Source organism: Xenopus laevis, chromosome 2L, assembly GCF_017654675.1.
Source record: "Xenopus laevis strain J_2021 chromosome 2L, Xenopus_laevis_v10.1, whole genome shotgun sequence".
NCBI lineage: Eukaryota > Metazoa > Chordata > Amphibia > Anura > Pipidae > Xenopus > Xenopus laevis.
The window spans coordinates 117,689,232-117,715,340 of NC_054373.1; the positions used below are offsets into that span (position 1 = coordinate 117,689,232).

The 26,109-nt window shown below is 35.5% G+C and overlaps 1 protein-coding gene across 1 annotated transcript in view; it reads left to right on the top strand.

Moving 5' to 3' along the window:
* The first annotated feature begins 1,229 nt into the window (after window positions 1-1,229).
* The window catches only part of vwa3b.L (von Willebrand factor A domain containing 3B L homeolog), a 68,685-nt gene continuing 43,805 nt past the window's right edge, over window positions 1,230-26,109 (top strand). Inside the window, exons 1-19 of the mRNA XM_018247113.2 lie at window positions 1,230-1,363; window positions 3,358-3,537; window positions 4,316-4,404; window positions 5,125-5,375; window positions 7,158-7,314; window positions 8,593-8,762; window positions 10,064-10,167; window positions 11,044-11,154; window positions 12,478-12,671; window positions 14,910-15,064; window positions 16,026-16,164; window positions 16,259-16,390; window positions 19,221-19,319; window positions 19,792-19,974; window positions 20,057-20,184; window positions 20,929-21,044; window positions 21,539-21,676; window positions 23,073-23,130; window positions 23,222-23,378. Of these exons, the coding sequence (XP_018102602.1) occupies window positions 3,411-3,537; window positions 4,316-4,404; window positions 5,125-5,375; window positions 7,158-7,314; window positions 8,593-8,762; window positions 10,064-10,167; window positions 11,044-11,154; window positions 12,478-12,671; window positions 14,910-15,064; window positions 16,026-16,164; window positions 16,259-16,390; window positions 19,221-19,319; window positions 19,792-19,974; window positions 20,057-20,184; window positions 20,929-21,044; window positions 21,539-21,676; window positions 23,073-23,130; window positions 23,222-23,378 (2,508 nt within the window). The 5' untranslated portion in view covers window positions 1,230-1,363; window positions 3,358-3,410. The remainder of the gene's footprint in view (window positions 1,364-3,357; window positions 3,538-4,315; window positions 4,405-5,124; window positions 5,376-7,157; window positions 7,315-8,592; window positions 8,763-10,063; window positions 10,168-11,043; window positions 11,155-12,477; window positions 12,672-14,909; window positions 15,065-16,025; window positions 16,165-16,258; window positions 16,391-19,220; window positions 19,320-19,791; window positions 19,975-20,056; window positions 20,185-20,928; window positions 21,045-21,538; window positions 21,677-23,072; window positions 23,131-23,221; window positions 23,379-26,109) is intronic.

Sequence of the window (26,109 nt, forward strand, 5' to 3'; positions counted from 1 at the left end):
GTGCGCGTATCTTTGTTTTGTGCATGCACACTTGTTTTTTCACGCATGCGCACTAGCGTTTTTTTCGCGCATACGCACTCGCGTATTGGGCACTTTGGCGGACCAGGCTGCCTAGGGCACCTGCCCGCGTTGGCCCGGCACTGGATCCTATACCTGTACATTGGTATTAATTTTAATGCCATGTCATATCAGAATTTGTGGCTTTATAGATTACAGCTTTCATGCTCCACTACATAATAAATAGCCCCTTTTAACACACATCGGGGCAGCATCAGATAATAAGAAATTACTGGTTTGTAGCTGTGGCCCACAAACTACCACTGAGATACAGTTGCCACTACTACTATTCTCCAACATCTTAAGGTGAATTTCAATCCGCATGCACTCACCCTCATACATCACGGGTCCTGTTCCACCAGTGCTACAACATATAAAGCGTCCCCGGATCCAGACGTATGTGCATAGCTTCAACGATTAGGAATATGGAGCACACAGGTGGTTTGGAAAAATCACGCCTTCTTTATTGAAAAAGTAATAGTAAAATCATCCGTGCAGTACAAATGTGGACATGACAACCCCCACACTTTACGCGTTCCACGAGATGCCACGAAACGCGTAAAGTGTGGGGGTTGTCATGTCCACATTTGTACTGCACGGATGATTTTACTATTACTTTTTCAATAAAGAAGGCGTGATTTTTCCAAACCACCTGTGTGCTCCATATTCCTAATCGTTGAACCTTCCAACATCTTAAGGGTCAGCTAGATGCCCATAGGTTGCTTATCCTTGCTTCAATTAATTATCCACAACCTGAGTCTTTTGGCTTAACTCCACGGGCGATTTTCGTCGGATCGGCACACAGTGATGAAAAGCAGGTGACAAGTCGGATGCAGTAGCAGGCGTCAAAATATAATTGGACTGAATGAGAAGTCGCTGGTAAAAACTACACGGTTAGACTGTCAGATGAAGACGCTGCTTTCTGCGTTCATATCCGACAGTCGTGTTTTAAGTAATGTAGTTTTTACCTGCAACTTTTCGTTGCGTCCCATTATATTTTGACGCCTGCGACTACATCCGACTTGTTGCCTGCACTGTACAAGGCCACATGATGGAAGTATGATGGAAGCCAGATAAGTTCCAATGCAATGCTGCAAATGTCTGTATGTAAGTGTTGGATAGATGCCCTAAATGGCCAGCAGAGGGAGTTTAAGTGAACGAAATATAACAACATGATGACAGCTTATGCTGGAAACATGACACCCATAGCAACCTATCCGTTTCCACAGACAACAATGTCAGTGAGGGAATTGCCTGTGTCCCGGGAAATTTAGAGAATCCTGTGTCTGGATCCGTAATGAGAGCGGTATGTATATAGAAAGTTGTGGGGTGTCATACCTGCTGCTTTCCAGCCAGTTAATAGGTGGGGGGGGGGGCTGAGAATGGAGGTGCTCTCTAGAACAGACCCATAATCTTGACATGCTTGATTTTTCTCCCATTTGCGTGTAACTGAAAAGCAAGAACTGCTGTGTAGATTTGAACAGTGTAACAAGCTATTTCTCCACCCATGTAAAAACACTACGAGGCTCAGTACCACCACAAGCGTGTAGGTAGTGAAAGGAATGGCATCTGGATGCCAGTGCCCATAGATTTTAGCCAAAAAAAATGTATACATGCATGTTCTCTGGACAAAATCCATAGTTGTTTACTTGTATTTCTAGATGAACAGGTACAAACTGCAACCATAAGAAACAATATTTTCACTTTATGATGTGACTGATCTTAAAGAGGTGATATTTAACAAATTTATTAAGAACAGGTACTGAGGGGCTTTTGCAACACGCAATATACTATTCTTGGAGTCCCTCTGCAGCCTATGGTGGGCGATGCACAAATTCTTTGGAAAGCAGAAGGACTCCAAGTCCCACAATCCATCACTTCACAATGGAACAAGTTGAGGGAGAGGTTGTATTACACTGTGAGACTTAAGGTGACCATACACATACACTATTTCGCAAACGAGCCGATCTCTCCCCGATATGCCGACATTGAGGTGGGTGATATGCTTTTTTCGGCCCGTGTATGGCCACCTTATGGGGGTGGGAAACTGGCCACACAGAAGGCAGGCTATAATGGTTTCCTCAATCTGTCAAACCAAGTATGTCTGTGTAAAAAATATTTGGATGACAAAAATAAATTATTTTTGGACGTTCAGATAGTGTTTATGCATGTTTTTTACATTAGCCCAACTGAATGAGTTAATTTCAAAAAGTGAGATATATTTCGCTTTTACACAAGTTGTAGGGATAATATATATTTAAGCCAGTTGCATGGAAACCAGCGCAGTTTGTTATTGTCCAGTTCAAAGAGATTATTTTGCAAGCCTGTAATTAACAAATAAAGCATCAATCTCGAAGCCTTCATATCCAAGGACAGGTCTGAAGATTTCTAACTGAACCACTCCCACTATTTACTGCATCGTTGTGTGGACTTAAAAGGAAAATATATGCCATTTCTATGTAATGATTTTATGCCGTGTATTTACTGGTATTACATAAGGGGCCCAGTTTAGTGAGGAAACTCACCAAATGTGTCCAGAGGGCAAGCTTTAATATTGTTAATCAAATTTAATATTATAAATTGTGTTATGTATACTGAAATGGCCCGGGTCTTTAAATAAAAAGCCTTATTGTAAAAAAAGTGTCTGTTGTAGATCCCCCAAGCTTACACTATGATGACTAGGAATATAGTAGGCACTTGGGGAGGCCCATTTAGTCCAAATTTATCGCAATATTTTCTGAAAACAACTCCATCCAAACCTGCACGGGTTTTTTCTCCTTATTTATTAATACACTTTCCTGAAAAGAAGAAAGGATTTTCCACTCAGATTTTTTCCTGATTTTAGCCCGAAAACTGCGAAATCTTCTGATTTTTGCACTAAACCCAGCGCAGATAAAAATATCTTTTTGGTCCATTGACTTATATGCAGCCTTTGCAGATCTGAGAAGCCAGATATTTGGATTAAGACTTTTTCGATCCTCAAGGAATAATAAATCCGGAAAAATTTGTGGTTTTTTTTCCACTAAAAACTTAAATTTTATAGTAAAAAAAGCACAAATTTTTTGGCATTCAGATTTAGTAAATAACCTCCTTAGTATGTAAAGTATGAAAACTCCCCCACACAGATATAAATAGGCATATACATATAGCACGTAATTACCTCATAAAAATGAAATAGAATATTTACTATTTTTATGAATAGATATATTTACCATTTAAAGAAAATGTATTTTTGGCAAGTATGCTTCTCAAAATACTTACCTTTTATCTCAAAGTTTGCCTTCTTTTTTACATGTTTAGTGAAAACAAATATAGACAAGCCACTTTTATATAGCATCGGATTACATTAAAGAATGTCAGCAAAAGAAGAGGCACATATTCTTACCTCCTCATCACAATGGTTGGAAACACATGGGCTAAAGAAGAAAAAACTTTCTATGATGCAGATCCTTTCTCAACTTGGATTCCAGCAAAAAGAAGGTATTTGATTCAAAGCTTCTTATTCATGACCAGTGCAATCTGTGGCAACTGACCTGCATTCTGTTTTTCCAAATTATGGAGCAGCCCAACTTCCTTTCCTAAAGCACTATTGAGTCATTAGGCCTGTTTAACAAGTATATAAATGGCTGATCCACTTGGTCTACTTAAAAAAGAGAACAGAGGAGTTTTCCATTATGAGGGAGGACATAGAAATTGTAGAGATGCTTCTGTGCCTTAATTCATAAATGGACTCACTGAATGCTAATTAATAAGGAATTAACCTAGAAAATGAATGTACTTACTTACTGAACTGTTTGATAAATTGAACATTCCTAATTTGTCTATTATAGTCAGTTATATAAAGCCCTATATATATATATATATATATATATCTATAGATAGATAGATAGATAGATAGATAGATAGATAGATAGATAGATAGATAGATAGATAGATAATCGTGTTCAACCAATAATGTTGAGAGGGATCAGAAATGAAGGCTTGTTCCACTGCATTGCCCATCCTTTCTTTCTGTTCAAAGCTCTAATTGTTTAGCTGTAGTATAAATAAATGTATAATATGTATGAGGGCAAGCAATCAGAGGACTTTTGTTATTTATATAATTATTGTATCTACAGTATCTATCATCTATCTATCTATCTATCTATCTATCTATCTATCTATCTATCTATCTATCTATCTATCTATCTATCTATCATCTATGTATATCCATCTATATATCATTGGGCTATGAATAATAATATTTTCTTCTATATAGATTTTGTGAGCAAATTAGGGAGACCAGTATCCTCTCGATATTCTCAAGGCCTTTTTCTTCAATATAACTTTGCTGATAAAATATACAATGTAAGTATACAATCCTTAAATTAGTCCATGTTTTAGTATTTGCAGAAATTCTCTTGAGTATAAGATTCTCTATGCATGTTACGCATATAGCTGTCACTATTATGCCTATTGTGTACAGTGTAATTTAAGGGGCATCTGGTTACAACTGGGTACAACTTATACCTAAATATTTGCTATTTACTACATGCTGCAGTCAAGTAGACAGTTTTGCACCCAATGACAGAGCCCTAATATACAGTAAAGTATATACCAGATTGTCATGGGTAAAATAATACACTGTATTACCATACTGTATTTCACGTTGTGTAAGAATGGTAATTGTGGTGGGAAAACATGACAATTTGCCCTGTTTTTTCACTGTAAATGAGTCCTAGAGTCTGTCAGATGAGCTGTAGCAATCCAAAGGCTCTTCCCAAAGACAGTGGCATGGCAAATACTTTGTTTGTGGCACATGTGGCATGTAGACAAGTATCTCTTAGGAGTGGAAAAAGTCAGTATTCTCGAGCAATACACTCCTTCTGGTGTGTGTGCCGATGACAGTATGCCTCTTATTAATAGTTTTCTCCAAGGGGATTGAGCCATAAAATCCTGTGTGCCATGCCTTTGTGTACCTTAGATACTGTAATTTGCTTTGATTTGGTAATGGCCCAAAATAAAACTTCAATCTTAGAAGCCATAACTACAATATTAACAAAATGATTCCCTTTTCTTTTTGCCTAGCTGACAGCCAAGAAGGAACAATTTCTCCAGAAGGTGGAATCTCTCACAAACGCTATTGGGCTTTACAATGAAAGACTTGATTGGCTTACCAGTGGAAGCCGAGCAATATTTGGTGTTATCCAGGAACGTTCTGTTATCATTGTTGTAGACAGTGGCTTTCTGTCTAAAGAGCATTTTGAAATGTTTCAAGATGCTTTCTGTCTTTTACTTAGGGAACAGGTTGCACAGATTTCAAAATTTAATATAATTTGGTAAGTTTTTTGTTTTGTTCAGAGGTCTTCAGGTACTGGGTCTAAGATGAGTATGCCACAAAGCCATAGATTAGTGATCCTTAGTCCAATTATTCCACTGATTATTTTTCCAATTTTTTTTTTAAAAACAAACTTTTAAAAAAAAGTCTAGCTTGTCTAGGGTCTTTCCCCTAGGGGATGCTGGGAGCTTAGTCAGTAACAGTCAGTAAGGGCCATAGGTTGTACACTGTTGATTTATATATGTTTCTGCTTTGTAGACTGGGGACCCCATTCTTACATTGCCATTTGCCAGGTCCCATGGGCCCTCTTTAAACTGCTGTCATTGCATAAAAATTTGAAACCACATATCTTCATTAGGAGTCAAGTGACGTTATCTGCTCTGTTTTCTTATCATGACAAACCACTAAGAAACCCTGGACAGTGGTTTCAATGTGCATTGTAGCTGATAAGCAAAGTGGTCACAGATACAGCTACGATGGGGCACATTGTTTTTATTTATTGATACATTGTTCCTATTGCTAAAGCAACAAACTGTTGAGATGTATGATTGTATGATACTTATTGTATGATATATATATATATATATATATATATATATACAGTATATATAGACAAATACAAGAGTCCTCTGCACTCAACCCATTATCAATATATTTAAGACAGAGACATTTTGTGCATACTGCTACTGAAAAATGCCTTACCCTTTAAACAAAACAGGGATTGTTTGTCCATATATTGCAATATATTTAAGCTGGCCAACTACGTCAAAGTCATCCCATATCTGGCCAGTGCTATGCTCAATTTTCATCTGATACATTAAGAATTCTATTGCTTCATTATACATTTTACAAAGGGACTTAGTTTTACCTGCAACTTACTTGCTGCTTTCAAAGCAAAACTCCCAAACTTGGCTGCCCTTTTATTAGACACCAGTGGGATCACCTGACTAGAGTTGGGAAGGGTGGGAGTTACAATATGGAGCTGGTCACTGCTCCTGTATAACTATAACAAACAAGGGAAAGTTGTGCTCACCACTAATTTTTAAAACCATTAGGCGGGGGTGCAATGAGGCTGTGACCACAAAATACATAGAGACAAATACAAGAGTCCTCTGCACTCAACCCATTATCAATATATTTAAGACAGAGACATTTTGTGCATACTGCTACTAAAAAATGCCTTACCCTTTAAACAAAACAGGGATTGTTCGTCCATATATTGCAATATACAGTATATATTTATTTGCAATATATACAGTATATATTTATTTTGGTGTACACTTGTAAATATTAAATCTTTAAAAGCGGTAGTTCACCTGAAAAATGAATTTATTATGGAGTACACTGTAGTATTAAAACACAAATTGGAGTTCATCTTGTTTTGTATGCTTTATGATTATAAATAATTTATGCTTTTTTTCTTCTTCTGTTCTTTGATTTGTAATATAGACTGCTGTCTGGTTGCTAGGTCTTAATTATCCTAGCAACATTGAAACAGCATAGAAGTTGGAATGAAATATTAATAGGATAGGGCCTAAAAGGTTTGAATAAAGAGTAGGAAGGCAAATAATTAAAACAAATTCAAAGTAAAGAATAAAACTTATTGAAAATGTCCTTAGAATGCATCCATAAATAAAATACTGAAATTTAAATTAAAGATGAGCTTCTTTAAATAAATTACACAACCAAATAATTTTTTGGTACCTTAGCCTATTTTTTGCATGTATTTCATTTACCAGTAAATTACCTGGAACAGAATTTTTATACTTTCTTACTGCTTTAGGGTTTCACAGGTGCCAGAAAAGTGGCATGACAAACAGATCCGTGTGAGTCAGGACTCTATTGAGACAGCTGTGGAATGGATACGCAACATACAGCACCCTCCAGTGGAAAACACAGAAAGTGCTGTAAAAGCTCTCTCAGAAGCTCTGCATTATCAGGTTGAACTTATTGTAAAAACTATGGAAAAACCTTCTTCTGTTTAATCACTCTATAATGTTTTTGTTTTTTTTTAAATTTATTTCCTGGTATTTATTTAGTTTTGCTGTTTTAAAACAGCACACAACCCATGGTCTTTTCCATCTGTAAGCGCACTTCTGGACTCTCAGAGGAATAGAAATATCTTTGAGTAAAGCATCATTAGCAATACAAATGTAATTATCGCAGCTGGAGTAACATAATAGCTAACATGACTTATTACTCTTCTTGGGCTTCACATCACAGCTATTGTTCCTGCAGTGTACTGTATATTAAAGGGTTATGTGGTAGCACAGCACAGTGTGTTTTGATCCATGCTACTTGATAGCAAAGTATTTAAGCATGCCTATTTAAATGGTTTATTTAATTGTCAGTGGTTCTATAGTACTGTGTTTGCAACATTATCTATATATATATATATATATATATATATATATATATATATATATATATATATATATAGTGAATAAAGTACCCCCTCTTGTAAAATATAAGGATATTATTAGTTACCAAGGAGTTTCATGACCATATAAAAACACGAGTGTTTTTATACAGGTCATGGAACTCCGAGGTAACTTCTAATATCCTCATATTTTACAACTGGGGGTACTTTATTTATTATAATACACAAATTTTTACAGAAATGACATCACTACTCACCGTTTATAACTGATGACATCACTACTCACCGTTTATAAGGATATAATTTACAGGATATTCATGGCTTTTGTGTATTATATATATATATATATATATATAACATATATAACTGTTAGAGTATATTTATCATAACATCTTAATTATTAATTTCATTATTTGAAAGGGAATATAAAAATGGTTGACACATTTATATATATATATATATATAATATATATATATATATATATATATATATATATATATATATATATATTTATTCCTGGGCTATTAGCCTTTAGAGAGGACAAGGACCATGCTGACAATATTTCCTGATTAGTTACTGGGATGGGATGCCGTGTCTGCTAGCCGCTTGCTTCCCTCTGCTGATATTTACAACTGTAACTCTACGTTGGCATGCACATTAAGTGCATTTTTCCTGCAGCAACTGAAAACATAGACAATAGCAAAGTTGCACATCTTAACCTTAGAGAACTTAACAGCAGTTCTATTTTTCACACCAGTATATGTATGTGTTTATAACGAACATACATCAGTTGCATAGTTTGTGTTTAAAGGTAAATTACATGTTTCTGGTTTGCAGGTTGAAGCTGTTTATTACTTTACAGCAGAAGATATTTCTGAAGCCAAGATGCAGCTGTTGTTAAAATGTATGTCTGACAGCCCATGTCCAGTCCATACTGTGTCCTATAACCCCCAGAATGCAGAAACTGTGACAATTTTGAAAGAGATAAGTCACCAAACATCTGGAAGGTAAATATATATCTGTCTATATTTGAGCCGTAGCTTGCAAATCCTTATAGTGGGTGGGTCTTTGTTCTTGGCATTATTTATAACTTCGAACCACTGGGCTATCCAGTTTGTCAAGTTTCAAAGGGCAAACATGACACATCAAAAAAATATACAAAAAACTTTTACTAGTATGGTGCTAATATAGCGGCCTAGTTTGTCAGTCTGGTATTTTCAGTTATGCTTGCCTCTCAGCAAATGTTTTGATAGTAGATAACAAACATAATCAAACTTTTGTACCGTACACAGTGCAGGGAATATAAATCCATTATCCAGATCAGCACAAAAACCTGTACCTCAACAGGGCAAGAATTACTACTTACTACAGTAGAACAGGATTTGACACCCTCGGTAGTGGTGTGTGGGCTGGCTCAATACCCGCAGATTGACTTCCACACATATTTTGCAGATTTTGGGCTGGTACAACTTGAGCCCTTCTTTCACTCTCCATGACAGTACCCTGACAGCTTTGGGCTTCAGTAACCTCAATTTATCGGCGCACCCCACCCCTTTCGTGATGTCAGAGATGGGCGGGTGCATGTTTATAAATGGAGGTGCAGATGGGGTTCAGGTCAGGTGCAGATTTAGAGCGGGCAGGTTAGGGTCAGTGCATGTAGAATTTTTGTCAACCTACACATCACTAATCCCGGGAATTAATTCCATTCTTGCCAATTGAGGCCAATACCTCTAATTAATATTAATATTAATTCACAGTCCCATACAGGCACAGAATTTCACAGTTTACTAAAATTATTTTACGCTGTTTTGAAGTGGTCCCTTGGAAAATGTAAAATTGGGGTTCTATTGTAGTTCTAATGCCCTCTAATTTGTTCTGTTGAAAGTTTAATATTTTCCATTTTAAGATAACTGCTCTGTCACAGCTAGTACAGATGCATGCCTTGTTTACAACATATACTGGATCTTGTTACACAAAGTAATAAATTAGGTGCATGTAATGTCAGCTGCTTATGTGTAGGGCATCAGCACTTGGCTCCATTCAGTAATCCAGTCAGGTAGCATAAGTGTTTGATGGGGTAGAGCCATATATATTATACTCAATTAGAAATGAAAGGCTATACCATACAGTTGTGGTTCTTGTCTAAGTGCATATATTAAACAAGAAACATTCTTCATTGTATTGAAAACAAAAGGTAGAATATAGAAATAAAATCAAGGCAAATAACTGACAAGCTTCAGTAAAAATGAAGTTTACACTTGTAAATCTATTATGGGAAAGATATATTTAAAGTTATCCTTTCTTGTAGATTCCATGTTTACAAAGAAGACAGTAAGCAGTTGAACATGGCGTTAGAACTAAAGGGAGAAAATTCTGCTCAACCTGCATCAACAAAAGCAAAAACACATGAAGGTACAATAAAAGAATGTGAGGCAGAAAAACACAGTTTTAGAATATTTATGATAAATTCATAGTACAGTAGTTGTTTCCATGGTGTCCCAGGTCGTGTCATGCAGAATTATCTAACACCACCTTAGTTGGTTTTCCTGGTTAAACGCATGCCATGCCTCATTATATAGCATCAAAAATTAAATAAAAAAGAAACACACAATGCTGCAGTTGTGCACTCCTGCAGCAAATTGACTTATTTGAAGCTTTGTGGAACAGCATGCTGTTTACAACACCCAACATATTTCTACAATGTAATATAAAAAATGTGAATCTTGAACTGTGGCTGTCATATATTTTTGTATTATAATTATACTGTGAGGGGGTTATTTATTAAGGTTCGAGTTGTCTTTTACATGAAAATTCAAGTTTTTTCCGTTTAAAATAAAACATCTAAAATTGTATCCGTTTTTTAAAAAAAAAAAATAGAGTTTTTCGAGATTTATTCCACCCGACCCTGGAAATAGCTTGAATCCAAAAATACACCATCTAAAACCCTTTCGAGGTCATTTAGGAGTGTATGGCAGAGGTCCCTGGAACCATTTGAAGATGAAGGGTTTTGCCCAAAAACTCTAATAATTTGAGTTTTTTCCCTGTGGAAAACTCGATAAATTCGAGTTTTTGGGTTTTGCAACTCGAACTTGCAGAATCAAATTATTTCCATTCCAGTTTTTTCTTAATTAAGATATCATTCGAGTAAATTTGAGTTAATGCAAGGTATAAAAAAACTCACATTCGATGTTTGATAAATAACCCCCCAAATATCATACATGTTTTATCCAGTGACATTTTAGTACCAAACTAAATATAATAATACTGCTGGTAACATTGTGTTTGCAGAGCTTGATTTGCAGCAAGACAAATTCTTGATGGTGAAAGAATTGGATGAAGCACACGATACTATCAAAAATTTGCAAAATATATTAAAGCTCTTTTATACCAGTGATGATGGTAATTATTGCCTATTTTACTATTTCTAAACTTTTCTGGGCCAAAAATCAATTAACTCAAAATTGTACCTTATGTATGGTAAAATATGGAAAATATGGTTGTCTATTAACACATTATTGTTGCATACCCATCATTTCAAGGGGTCCACCAATGATTCTTCTCTTCAATCTCTCTCTCACCAAAATTCCTTAGGCCAGGGCTAGATGGGGCAGAAATCAGCCTGCTAAAATCAGTATCCTCCAGTGTGAACACATTCGGCAGTTTGAAGAAACGCAAGACTTTGACTTTAGTTAATTATGTAGACCAAAAACAAACTGCTCCTCTCAATCTATTTTTGAGGAGGACGCAAGAGCACTCTAGTTAAATGTTGTTTGTATCGAATATGAGAAAAAGCTTATGTTTAGGAGCTCAAAAAAGAAAACTTCCAATGGGATCTGATCAGCTAAGATTAAACCAACATTCAGCACCCAATTTAACCCCAGTTTTAGAGATATATATGTGTATATGTATTTTACGAAAGCTAATTCCCTCAAAAATAATTTGTCACTCAGTAAACGTAACCATCACTCCACTCGCTATCACTCCACAATCAGTTTTATGAAAGTGTAATAGGTTGCAGGTGGATTTATACCAAATGGCAGATCCAAACTAAGGTGTAGGGGATTTAAAGTGGTCGCCATATATGTTGATTAGTTGTTTGTTTAAGTGTTTGAGTGTGGTTTACAGTATGTTTGGAAACCAAATGATTACTATATGATTACTATAATAATGGACTGCTTTGAAGAACATAGGAGGAATACCTTGAGAAGTAATTGGTCCTATGGTTTTTCTAAACACATTGGGGAATTTACAATGGGTGCAAGTGCAGTGGGCTCAACTTAGTGTCCCTGCAATTATCTTGGAAATGTTGCAAATCTTGGACCTTTTTGTCTGATATTGCACTTTGCAAACTGCACTTCTTAAATGATCTCTAATGAGTAGTTTTTTTGACCATGAGGTCTCAAAAACAAAAAATATGTGCTTGCACATTGGGCATTAGCTTTTGGGATTAATGGACTTGAATATATATATATATATATATATATATTCACTCTGATGATGGCGAGTATTACCTAATAGGTTGATGTCCAGCCTGACCAATTGATCTATGTGCTAGGTGTGGGAATAATGTTTTTTCTAATGAGTAAATATAGGCTACTGCTACTTAGTTTAATTAATTTATACTCCTGTTTTCTTTTGCTAAGAGTAGAGTTTTTGTAGCTGTCTCCTTGAGGTATTGTATATATTTTTTGACTAAATTTACATTATCTTCTGTTTTCATAGAAAGCATTAACAATCTCATGCCTGAGATTAAACTTGAAGACTACGTTAGCTCCAAGCAATGGCTAGTGAGATATGGGCTGAAAGCACAAAAACTTCAGTTTTATGATGCTTTTGCTGACTGTGCCTTTCGTCATAGTGATGGTGTTGTGGATATTAAAACAAAGCCAGAAGATGAGTCAGTGCAGACAGACGCTGTAAGTACACCATCAACATTCACACCTAGTTACTGCCCACAGCTGGCTCTAGCTGTCGAGATGTTGCTACTTCAGCTTTATGCATGACCTATATATAATACCATGACCTAGGGCTCTGTTCCCACCAATTAAAACAAGATATCTAGCCCACTATGAACTCATTATAAAGAGATATTTGTGGAGCACAATATATTAATAATGTATCGGACATTTCAACAATGGGTCAAAGATGCAAAAATACGAGGCAATGGGGAAAGGTATTGGTACTGGCCTCCTCCACCGCCAGTTATACGTATTGCAAAAAAATGAAAAGCCAATACCTTGATCAAATGTGGGGTGTTCCCAAATTTATTGTAGTGCTCCAAACACGTGAGTCATGTTCAGATGTTTCGGGACAAACAACTGCCCTTCCTCAAGTGACAACCCACCATAGATCCCAACATTGCTTATATACAAATAAATATAGTGCCATCGAGTGTACAACCACTATATCGCAAGCAATGATACATTGTATATAATTAACATAAAACAGTTGCAATAATAGTGACATTTCAGATACAGTGTAACACAAAGTTTCACAAACTCGTTTCATGAATCAAAAATAGTGATAAAAGTTTTTCAAAAAGTAAAGTTCCAAAAAATTTCAATCCACTTGAGTCCATCATTATTAGTTCAAAGTACAGACAGGACTGGTATATATATTATGTTATATTAGTAATTTCCAACAGATATGTTAATCATAATACTTACTAGCTGCGGAGAAGGAAAATACTCTATTTTATACCTTTCACTCAGATAATTTTCAATCGTGTTCTCAAAGGTACCTCAAAGGTATTCAAAGAATACCCTTTGTTTGCCTATAGATGGGGCAAAAACCTAGGGGACCAATTGGTGCATAGTGACGTGAACAAATTTGATCAAGGTATTGGCTTTTCATTTTTTTGCAATATGTAAGAACAGGGCTCCATTGTGCATAGCATACTGCAACATTTCTGTCTTGAATGTTCAGACCAAGTGTCACCCACCACCTGCCTCTCCTAAGCAGCACTATTGAACTTTGGCAGTGCCACATACAGTGACAGACACAGCTGCTTCAAATTTCTTGGGAGCAAAGTAAAAAAAGAAAAAAAGAAATCTGTCTATTTAACTTTTTACTTTGCTGATTCTTTAATAAAGTAACCCTTTATTTTTTTAGAAATAGATTTAGTATAAGGAACATTTCTTGTCTTAGCATTTTTTTTACAACTTCAATTTTTAGCTTTCTTATTCTGCCACTTTTCATCCTTAAAATGAAATGGTGTCTCGTTTTGAGATCACTGCCCCTATTATTATGTTGAATTGACAATTCTGTTTGAGCCCTCTTTGATTGATTTTCTATTCTGACTTTAAACTGCTGCCTGGTTGCTAGTGTAATTAAACAATAGCAACCAAATAACACTTATAATTCCAAGTCTGAGAATGAAACTGAGTATAGGTCTGAGAAACAAGGTAAATGCAACCCTTTCTTGTTTTTATGGCTTTATCCAGCTAATTTCTGTCAAAACACTTTTACATTTGTGCCCTCTCCAGTGGCACTACTGCCATGAAAAACCAAGTTGAAAAACTCGTGTCAGATGGCAGCAGGCCTCAAATTACTAGGGGTAGCAAAAAGCCACTCCTGGTAACTTCAATGGGACATGTAAAGGCTTAAAGTTATTAGTAATGGTATACCTGATAATGGTACGGATTCCTTCCATTGGAAGCTTCTCAGAAATTAAAACTAGTTTGAGTCCCTTTCCAGCTGAGAGAGCTACCTCCAGTCTATCAATTCTTGTTGTAGCACATGCAGAGCCTTAGCAAAGCCAATTGTCACTATTGTCTATTTTGTAGACAAGTAGCTGCTACTACTAGCTGCTACTGGTTGCTCTGTGTGTCTTCACCCTAATTGTAACTAACTAGAACCTCATTCACAGTGTCCCTGACTTCTGCCCCCTACCCTTTCTTGAGAGTGGGAGTTAGTCATGATGAGCTCTCATAGTTGCACTGAAGAACCAAGTAGATGTGATAAGCTAGAAATTGAAAGTATTTTCAGTTTCCCTCTTCTCAGCTTCACTAATAATAGAAGAGAATCAGGAATGATTCAGAGAAAAGTAAAAAAAAAAGAAGCTGCAAATCTATGACCTACATATAGTACCATAATGTGTTTCTGTTCAGCAGGTGACATATACAGTATAACTTGCTTCTTATTTAACTCTACAGGATAACAAAATGAAACATATCAATGCAAAATACTGTGATCAATTTGTACATACGCAGTGGAAAGATGGTTCTGTGGTTCATTTGTATATAACTAAGGAAAAATGGAGATGGTATGAAGAAAGAATGGAGACTGTGCTAGACCATATGGAAAGGAGGTAAGACCCCCAAAAAATGTATTGCAGCATAGGTATGGGATCTGGAAATCTAATATCCAGAAAGCTACAAATTATGAAAAGGCTAGGGTAAAGAAAATAATCCTTAATTACTAGAGTTGACAAGCCAAAATCTCATTGTTCAATTAAATTTCAGTGAGGCTAAAAATCTCAAAAGTTTTAATAAACTGAGAAATAGAGTTGTTTTGAGTTTGTCTTTTTTCTTGCGTCTTTATGAGATTTTTTCTCTGATAAATCATGACTATTTGGTTCCAAAGAATTACTTGCATTTATTTGTATTAAGGCTCTCTTTCAACATGTCATTGATGCACATATGCAACTTTTTATTCAATATGTTAATGAAGGGATGCCCAAAAGATAGATCGGGATCTACCAGTAGACTAGTGATGTTCAGGTTAACTGCTCTCCCACCACCCACGCCAGCCCGGGCCTGACTTCTGGGTTCCTTTTATTGATGATGTCATAAAAGGGGCAGGGCGAGAGGCGCACATCTATAACAGCTCAACACAGAAGTTGGAAGCCATCATTTGGATGGTCGCGACCTGGAAAGGAGTGTGCGATGGTCCGCGGGTATCGGGTTGACCCGCACATCTCTACAGTAGACATTTAGCTGGTGATCAGACACTCAAGACACTGTCAACAAACAGCTTGTCTAAATCACCCTCCTGTTTAATGCTATTCATTCAGATATTTATTATGTTAAGATAGCATAATAAATAGTTGTTTGTTAAATATAGCAATATACATCTTCTCATAAATCAATATAAGTAATATTTTCAAAAGTGCTTTTATGGATGTAGCTCATAATAGGACAACCTCACTAAAAGTAGACCTCACATTAGTAAAGTAAGGGCACTCCTATGTTAATGGATAACAAGCATTTCATGTATTTTTTTCCAAAGTGTATATTTTAATAAATAATATTTTATGTAATTTCTTACAGAATTAAATGGCTACAACAAGGGAGCAGAGAACTATTTGGGACTATTCTTGAAGACCGGGTATACATTCTTATTGATACTTCACACTCCATGAAGGACAAGTTGTTTTTGGTGAAGGAAAAAATATTTCAGCTAATGGAGGTAATGTTGTCCTGACACCACTCCATATCTGGTTAAAAATACAAAAGGTATCAAAGCATAAGATAATAATTTGTATAAGTTCTTTTTGGAATAGGAGCAACTAAAGCACAAGCAGATGTTTAACTTTGTAAAGTTCGATTCCAAAGTAGAAGCTTGGAAATCAAAATTAGCCAGCGTTAATGAAGACACTCTACAGGAGGCCTTATGTTGGGTGAAAGAACTTCAGGTAACAAACATTTTTAGTTTCTGACAAATAAATTCAAATTACATGTATGGGACTAGTTATCCAGAATGCTTGGGACATTGGGTTTTCCAGATAAGGGGTCTTTTCCTAAGTTGGATCTCCATACCTTTAGTCTACTAAAATCATTTAAACCTAATAGAATTATTTTTCATCCAATAAGGATGTACTCTTTTATTATTACAGAGAACTATGAGAAATATTTTTTAAAAATTCCAATTATTTGATAAAAAAGGGAAACCACCCCACCAGAGGGACAATTTAACATGTACAACAGCAAAATGTCTCAATTTACTGTATGTGTGCATAAATGTATTTATATAGTGCAACTAGTATATGTAATGCTCCATATTTTTACAAGACAAGTGGTAGGACAAACTGCAATAAATTAATATTAATATATAGAGACTTTGTGGTGACTTCTAATATTTTCATAAAGCATGGTTACAGAGGTAAAAGGAAGAGAAGGAATCTGCATGTAATAGCAATTTCATTTTCAAACAACTGAAATTATTTAATTTTACTGTATGATTATTTCTTGGTGTCACTGCAACAACTGTAATGAAAAATATATTGGAGCATTTAAAATTTTTTTACTCGTAGGTATCTATTTGCATGACCAAATAGTTTGTTGGGAAATCTTGTATAATAAAATTATAAATCTATATGCTAAACTTATTTGTACTTTGGCTATTATTGTTTCTATCATGTTACACACAATCATAATTCAAAATGAAAAAAATATGGTCTGAATTTCTGTGCAATATTACATAATCATTTATTTAAGTCTAAAAGATTTTAAAAATCATTTTAAATAGCACAACTACATCATTTGCTGACAAAGAACAAGAATACATTAGATTGCAAACAAATTCAACAGGTTAATTTGATTTTTATGATAAACACTGAATAAATTGGTGGCAAATGATACGGAACAGAATGTTTTATGTCTGTACTGGTTTGTGCAGTCTGCTGTAATACACAAATCAAATGCATTTCCTCTACTAAGATTTTATGCCTGTGGTGAATTGCTTAGAGTGATCTGCTTAACCCCATAAACAACAAAATCTAAACAGGCAAAATAATCTCATTGATAGCATGATAGACAAAACATTTGTTTCACTCTATGATATTTAGAGAAGGCCAGCTAAGTGACCTTGCATGCAGCAAGAATAACAGATAGTTAAATAACAAACAAATGGTTCTTTTAATTTAACATGATTCAGAGGCTATAGAGATTTGCCTTGAAAGGAGCTAAATCATTAGAAAATTTGAGAAATTGTACTTTGCATCAATTGTGACTTTATGAAAATATTAGTAGAAATCATATATAACTATACAGAATAGAGTACCATTTTGCAGAGTTATGTATCCTCTCAGTAAGTATTTCTTGAGGCATGGTACACCTTGCATGGGGGAAAACGTGCTGCCCACAGGCAAAGTTGCAATCATGTATGTTCATGCAATGTAATCATTTATGAATCTGTGATGGTTTTATGAGCTTTATGGATCCCTTACCAATTATTGTTCCTTAAAGAGTAAAAAAGATGATATAAAATGTTTTTTTTTAAATAATGGAAAGTGGAATTGGTAAGTTAATAAAGTATGAATATATAAGAATATGCAAGCCTGGGTCTCGCTAGACTTTAATTGTTTATCTTATTACATCCCAAATGTAATTTTTTATTCAGTGGGTTGTGGGGACTGGAAAGGAAAAGTAGGGGGACGGGGCCATTACAGGGCTAGAAATGGGTCTCTAAAAAAGGTTAGGTTTCATGGGGTTATGGGGCACATAGTCTTTCTGGTGATTGGCTGAGGGGTGTTAAGAATACAGTGCAACATGAAGCTTCTGCCATTTTACTTTTGCAGCCCCCTTCCCTCCTGTATTATGGGTAATGATAGAGTTATGGAGAAAATAAACTGTTGTAGTCAAATGGAAATGCTGTATGAGAGGGTAGCTGGGGCACAAAAATAGTGGCTGAAATTTTAAATATGTAACTAGGGGTTGCAGCTATCAGCCTCTGTTTAAAGTGGGTCATTAATACAAGGGGGCTAGCCTCAGGTTTCAATATGGATGGGAGCAAATGATCTATGTGTAAAATGATGTTATGGATAACTTGTTAAAGGAAAACTATACCCCCCAAACAATGTAGGTCTCTATTAAAAGATACAGAGTAAAACAGCTCATGTGTAAAACCCTGCTTCATGCAAATGAACCATTATTATAATAATATACTTTTTTAGTAGTATGTGCCATTGGGTAATCATAAATAGAAAATTGCCATTTTAAAAAATAAGGGCCGCCCCCTGAGATCGTAAGATTCACTGTGTACACATACAAACCAAATGTAAGGTCACATGAGCCAATTAACAGACAGAGTTCTGCCTTTTGCTTCCTCACTTCTTCCTGTTACAGTTAGTGTTGTAGTATTTCTGGTCAGGTGATCTCTGAGGCAGCACAGATAGAGTCACGAAATGGTGGTTCAAGGCAAGAGATGTAAAAGGGCAATATTTATGTAAATATATATTCCAGTTTGGTAAGATTCTTTAATATGCCATTCAATTTTATATAAACTATCTGTTGCTTTAGTATTCATTTTGGGGGTATAGTTTTCCTTTAAAATAAATAATTAAAAATAATTAAAAATAAATAAATTGGCTGCAGCCTCTTCAACCCAAAAGAGGAGTCTGGTTGAGTGATTAGAAAGGGGTGATAATTGTTGGGTGATAAAGAAAGAGCCACAACTTGCCATTGCCCATAAAATAAGTCAGTCTAATAAAGCACTGGTTTTATTGAAATTTTTTTTGTTGAAAGGTCGGAAGCTCAACCAACACCCTCAGAGCTCTGCAGGTGGCCCTTAATGACCCTAGTACAGAAGCTATTTATCTACTTACAGATGGACGCCCTGACCAGGTATTAACCAGACAGCAGTGACAGTACTCAGACCTGACAGTGATGCTATCTGTGCTTCCATTCTTGTAGAGGTGCCATTATCACTTTAAATAAAGGTTAAAAAGGAAGTGAACTACCCCTTTAATATGCTTATTTGTTATGTACTGTACATGATAGTAAATGGCAATATAACGTTAAGACTGTGATTATATTTAATTAAACTGATTTAGTCATACAATTATTACACACCTAGGGAAGTTAACGCTTGTAAATAAAACTGTATTGTTTTTTTTCCGGGAACAAATACAGAGAGTATTTAGACTGCTAAAGCATATTATTGCATTGCCTTGGCATGGATCTCAGTCTGGAATTTCCGTACAACTATTTAGAAATCTTTTGGTCAAACACTCAGCAGAATTTAAAATTTAGCCTGAGGTTTCCAAGTCTGTTTAGAAAATAAGTATTCTGTAGTATTCTGTTTCTCATTTTACAGCCTACAGAAGCAATTCTTGCTCAAGTGAACTTTCAGAAAGCAGTCCCTGTTCATACAATTTCCTTCAACTGTAATGATACAGAGGCCAATAGCTTCCTTCATCAGCTTTCCTGCAAAACGGATGGACGCTTTCACTGCTACACAAGTTACTTAAGGGACCCTAAAGCCCCACAGCCTTTTGTGGTAAGTTCTTTTAGTACCAAACCAATCATCTTTTTTTCTCATACATATTATTTAGATTAATACAAAAAGATGTTTTTTCCAGAGTGAAGATATCCACCTACTTCAGAATGAGATTAAGCAGGGAAAAGCAGATCTAAAGAAGGTGCAAAAACTGTACACAGAGTGTTTAATGTTAGACTGGTACCACAATGGAGACAAAGAAACTACTAGGTAAGTTCAGAATTCATGCTTCATGACAATTTTGTACATCTTGAATGCTGCACTTTGTAAATAATCCTTTGAAGTTATTGCAGAGTAATATCATTTAGCCTGGCTGTGGAACTCCTCAATGACTTATTATTAGGTTTACACCAAATTCATACTTGGTTTCATGTGGCTTCAATGGATTGTCTAACATTTTTTTCTCCAGGTGATGCATCCCTGCTTCCTAATTTTAATATTATGATACATTACCCTGTATATGTTTATTGTACAAAGGCAACATTATAATGTATTTTGGGGTCTCATGTACAATTATATCATATATCAGGTATTTAGATGAAGTTTGTTTTGATGCATCTCACAGTACCCCACTGGAAATATATATGTACCACATTTCTCTGGATGCAGGACTTTTATAGCTGTACTTACCAACTGTCAGCTATTCAAACAATATTGACAACTTTTGAATGATTGTTAAGGAAGTTCTAGGTGTATGTGTTTATATTTATGCGACTGAATGTGTGTTTCTTTTCTCTGTCAATGTTGGCTGCTTACAGGACAGATATTATGCACTAATTTATGTCACGTGTCTGTAGTATACATACACTTTATCAGTCCATTAATTTAATTTATGTTTGTTTGTGATATATTGATAAGTAATGAAGGATTTATGTAATAATGCCCACCAATTACATTATTAAACAGATGGAAATATCCTGGTTAATGTAATAATGTTCTCTGCCTCTTTAATAGGAACCTCCATGAAAAAGCTCAGTCAGTTCAGGATCTTACAACTGATTCAACAACTCTGCATAGGCCAAGGAATACTGTACTGAGGCTTCTACGGCCAAAGAAAACCAGGCATGCAGGTATAGGTCAGCGGTTCTTTTTTCCCTCTCAGCATTAAGACTTCATCCATTTCATATATTATTGCCTAATCAAAATTTAGTTCTGCAAACATCATATTATTGTATTACATAAGCAGTTATATTGCCACAGTTAGCTATGCATTATTTTATCTTAGAAATGCAAACCTAAATGTTCCTAAGTGCAGAATGAGAATTACTGAAGCGATATGATCTAATACATTTTTGCTGTTATTTGAAGGAAATTATGGAAACACCTTCCAGGAAGTATACAGTACATCCCTTGAAATGCATACTAGAACTTTGATGACGGTATGCATTTACTGATAGATTAAGGGAAAATCAAATGATAAAGAAAAATGTCCCTTCTGCTTTATATTACTTCTTGCTAAAGGGCTCAGTTGAACTGCTCCATCCTGCACGATGACATTAAAAATAAACTAGATGTGAGAAATGAAACTCATTGTTTATTCTGCATGTTCTGACATCCCCAACAGAGCAAACAAAGTCTAGTCTGCTCAGGGCACTGAGTCATGGGGTGAAACTCAGTGGAGGCCCAACAGAAATAAACATGCCCCAGGAAACCAGAGAAGGTTTTCTCAGCAACAGCACCAAACAAACTACTCTACTTAAAGGTAAATCTAAAAGTTCTCTTGAAGAAACAGTTACTTGGGTCCTTATATATGGTGTAGTTAGCTCCAAGACTTTCATCCTAAACCTGATCTGTGTTAGTTATGTGTAGGCAAGCAGTATAAAACAATGGTTCAGTGGTGCACCTATCAAAACAGCGTTAGGAGCTTTCACATGTTAACCAGACTGACATATATGTAAAGCATCAAGCACATCTCATCTGCTGAATTTCACTTGGCTCTTTCACAGATTCTTTTCATTAATTGTTGCAGTAAAGTGAAACCTTTATATCCAAGTCATGCATTAGCTTTTTTATATACCTATATGTGCCCTTTTACAAATGTGGATGAAGTGCATGTGGATTTCTTCCCAGAATTCCTGCATCATTGTGCTTGCCACATGCCACTACTGCAAAATTCTGCACCTGCATAAAACTTTGTAAAGAATGTGCATGTCATATATGTGGACACAGAAGACAGGACATGGACACTTTTTTTACATGCCCTGCAACTGTGCTTAATTGGTTGACCTAAGGTTAAATCTAGCCAAAGGGACAGGGCTCTTCTTTTCTTACCTTTCTTACTCTGTCCCATGAACCAATACCACTACCTTTCTTCCTACAATCTTCCATCTAAAGTTACCTCTCAATTCACCTCTACAGCAAATTCAGCAATCACCTGAAAGTACTAGTACTAATCACTAGTCAGGTAATGGTCAATTGAACCGTGGACTATCACATTGCCAAGTGATGATTGCCTGAAAAGTGATATAAAAATAACCTAGAAAATGTTTTTTCTGCCATGAGATTTTTGATCAATACTCAATTATTAAAAGGTTCACTTTTTTATCAGTGGTCCCAAGATGGATATTCCACTCATCTGTTTACCAAATCTCTTATAAAGAAATCTTTTCAAGCAAAGTATACCAGCCATGTTTCTATTTTATAGGGATATAATCGAATTACTTGTTGTGCCTTTGCTACTTAATTCCACACCCTAAATAGTATATCTTTTTTTATAAATCTTTTATTTATCTAACATCACAAACCAAGATGTGGAGAAATGTGACAGTCTTCCCTAGGCCCGACTGGAAATCTGTGGATTCTGGCAAATGCCAGAGGGGCTGCTGTAAGTTTCCATGGGCAGTCAGTATTTAGTGGGCTGTTTGGGCCTCTGTGTACCTAAAATGTTAGGGCATATTTTGATTCTCAGTCCAGACTTCCCAGATGTAAGCCTTGTACAAAGGCAGATGCCTCCAAGTCTACCAGCCATTCTTTGAATATTGTTTGTACTGAGCAGTTTTGGTGTGTAAATCCCTTGAACACATTCCTTTAGAATTTTTGACTCTTAAATAATAATAATAATAATATATATATATAATAATATTTGTACTTTTCTGTAGATTTTAACATTATTGACAACACCACATCGCCAAAAAAAACCAAAAGGCCACCCAAAGAGTAAGTTAATTTCAATTTATTTCATTATCTTTCAGCAGTCTTTCTGTTTGGATTTTTACTGACATTTATTATTATTCCATTCTTGGACCAGCTGCTTGGACATGTCTTCTTCCCGATGGCTGAAGACCAATGGTTTGGTTGCTAGAAGGCTTACTATAATGGATTCTCTGTCTCCCACAGCTGTACCACACACGGCTAAATATGTCCCAATTCTTGACAAGCATATCTTTTCTAAAGTTTTTAATGAGGTAAGAGTGAACTGATATATAAACTTAAAACAATGACAGTTCGTAACCTGATTGAGAAAGTATGTTTGAAATAAATCATGATGTTTTTCAGCATAATAATTTTCCTCCTTCTCTGCAAAATATTTTGTGCAGCCATAAGCAGTTTAGAAACATACACTCTACAGTACATACACTCTGCCAGCTTTCAATACAAGTATGTAATGGTATTTATAAGAGAATGAAATGTATGCGGTTGTTCTGGACACTTGATACAGTATGGCATGGTTCCTCCACACATGCCTCTTGGAATATGGCAAAAGGTTGGAAAAAAATATTGGTACTGATGAGGTAATAGTTAATACCATACCAATAGGACATTTTTCAGGACTGTCTTTAATAACACTGTACTCCATATAATCCTTTCATGGGAATATCTTGCATTATCAGTTCCAATATTATGCGGCTTTCAAAGTAGCTGAAGAACAGAATTAACCTTTCAAAGAAATCACCTTATAGATGAAGTCCTTTTAAGGCCTTTACTGTATCTATTGGAAAAACACTTTTAGTAATTCAAACATGTGTTAATGCCGCTGTGTGATAGTCATTTCACTGGATACCCCTATGTCAGAAGTCTGCTTAGAGATCACCTGGCAACATGTCAGAACCTGCTGGAAACCTTAGGCCAAATCATAGCCTCAACTTATTGCAACTGCAAGACTTGAAAGTGTTCCTCTACCCTCTACATAAACATGTAATGGGTTAATTTATAATGTTCATTAAAGTACTACGTATATAAATCACAACATTTTTTAGATGGGAATCTGGAATATTTCGTTCACGTGAGCGGCGTTGGTTAAGTTATGTAGGAAACTACTGAACACATTTGAGCTTCTGTCACTAGATGGCAGCGTGGAGCCATAGCAGTCCAACAGAATATCGTCCCTAATACAAATAGTGTTTTGTACTACCGTAATTGAATCTGTCAAACTAAAATGCAACTAAAGCCTCTGATAAGTAAAAGGTATTTTGTTTCCTATTATGGCAACTGTATTCTTCCACAGTTAGCAGCCCTATATAAAAGCCCTATATTTTAGGCAGGTTAAAAAAAGATAAAAGGTTGAACTTGATGGATGTGTCTTTTGTCAACCTAACTTACTATTATTTATTATTATTATTATTATTAACATGTATTTATATAGCGCCAACATATTTCGCAGTGCTGACTATGTTACTATGTTATATTAAGTTTATTTCCTTTATATGTATTTTCTATTTCAATAGCCCCACTGGCATTTGCAAATGTAACCAAAATGTAATGACCAATATCTTGTACTGTACAAATTTTTTTCTGATATTGCAGTGAATTATATGTAACGTTATGTGCCTTGAAATTTAAAAACAATTGAAAGATAAAACAATTTTTTAGAGGATGCAAAAACACCTAAAATATCTGTGTGTATGCAATATACACATGTGCACACACTGGCTGAAATTATCCTTTACAAAATGAACAGCTGGCTGTGCTCTTCTCTGCCTTGGTGCATGCCCTCTATTAACCATATTAATTTAAGTGGTGTGCATCTGTGTTTCTATGGCAGCCCCTCATTAACATCGTTCCAGTCTATGCTCTCAGCACCTTGATGACAAAACCTGTATATAATTAATAATTAGAACTGTCATTAGAATGCATTATATTTCAAAGAGAAATACAGTAGCCATGTGAGATGCAGGCTTTAAATAATTATGTCCCTCATTACATCGCTCAGTTGCCTCTAATGGATCAACAGGCTTGGTGTCTACTTATAGAAAATTACATATGTTCTATAAAAGTTTAGATGCAGCTTTGATGAAAAAAATCAATAACAAAAACATAGCTTTTCTTTGCTTTGGTGTTCCCTGATGCCAATAAAGTAATTATACATTAATGGGCAAGGCTTTGTGAGTTTATAAAATAATTTAGTTGTATTATATTAATCCTCTATTTGATTGTTTGTTTTAATAAAGCTATATTTAAACATAGGAAGTCCTGAGATACTTATCACATTAGTTAATTATACACAGACAGTAAACTGTAAATGCAGATGTGTTTATCTTATAATGCACAGCCTAGGGATAATAGGAATTATTTGGCCAGTTAAGGTCTGTTTTTCACAGAAGTTGTACATTTTCCCTGTTCTATCTTTTAATGAGATTCAGTTTATGGACCTGCGGTGTAACCTTGTGGCCTATAGACTTCCCATCTCAGCACCTTAGCTGGAGTTGTGTCAGGAGGGCATCTGAGATCACATTTGGGTGTTTAAAAGCATGGTCTGTGATTGGTCCACAAGTTATCACAGTATTTCCATGACATGCTGTTCATAAATATTCCTCTTGCCTTTTGTAAAAACCACGAAAACCACTAATACAAAACTTTGCCTGGTAAAAGTTGTTGAGGTCCTAGAGTCAATGGGAGCTGCTCTGATTCTATTGGACTATTTTAAATCAATCTGAATTTTTAGAGGTTTTTTTAGATATTCCTTTTTTTAACACATTGTTTAGTGTAAATATCCATTACTACCTTTTTTATTCTGAACTTTTAGTAACAAATATCATGGCATTCGTAGTTTGAGTTTGTGAGTTTAGTGTGGTTTCAGAAATCTCTAAAACCTGACCTTTGATAAATAGGCCTCCACCTTTCACCCAATGATAAATATGATTCTAAAAATCCCATAGGATTGAATAGAAAGTGTGTGAGTTTTTCTGTACTGAGCTC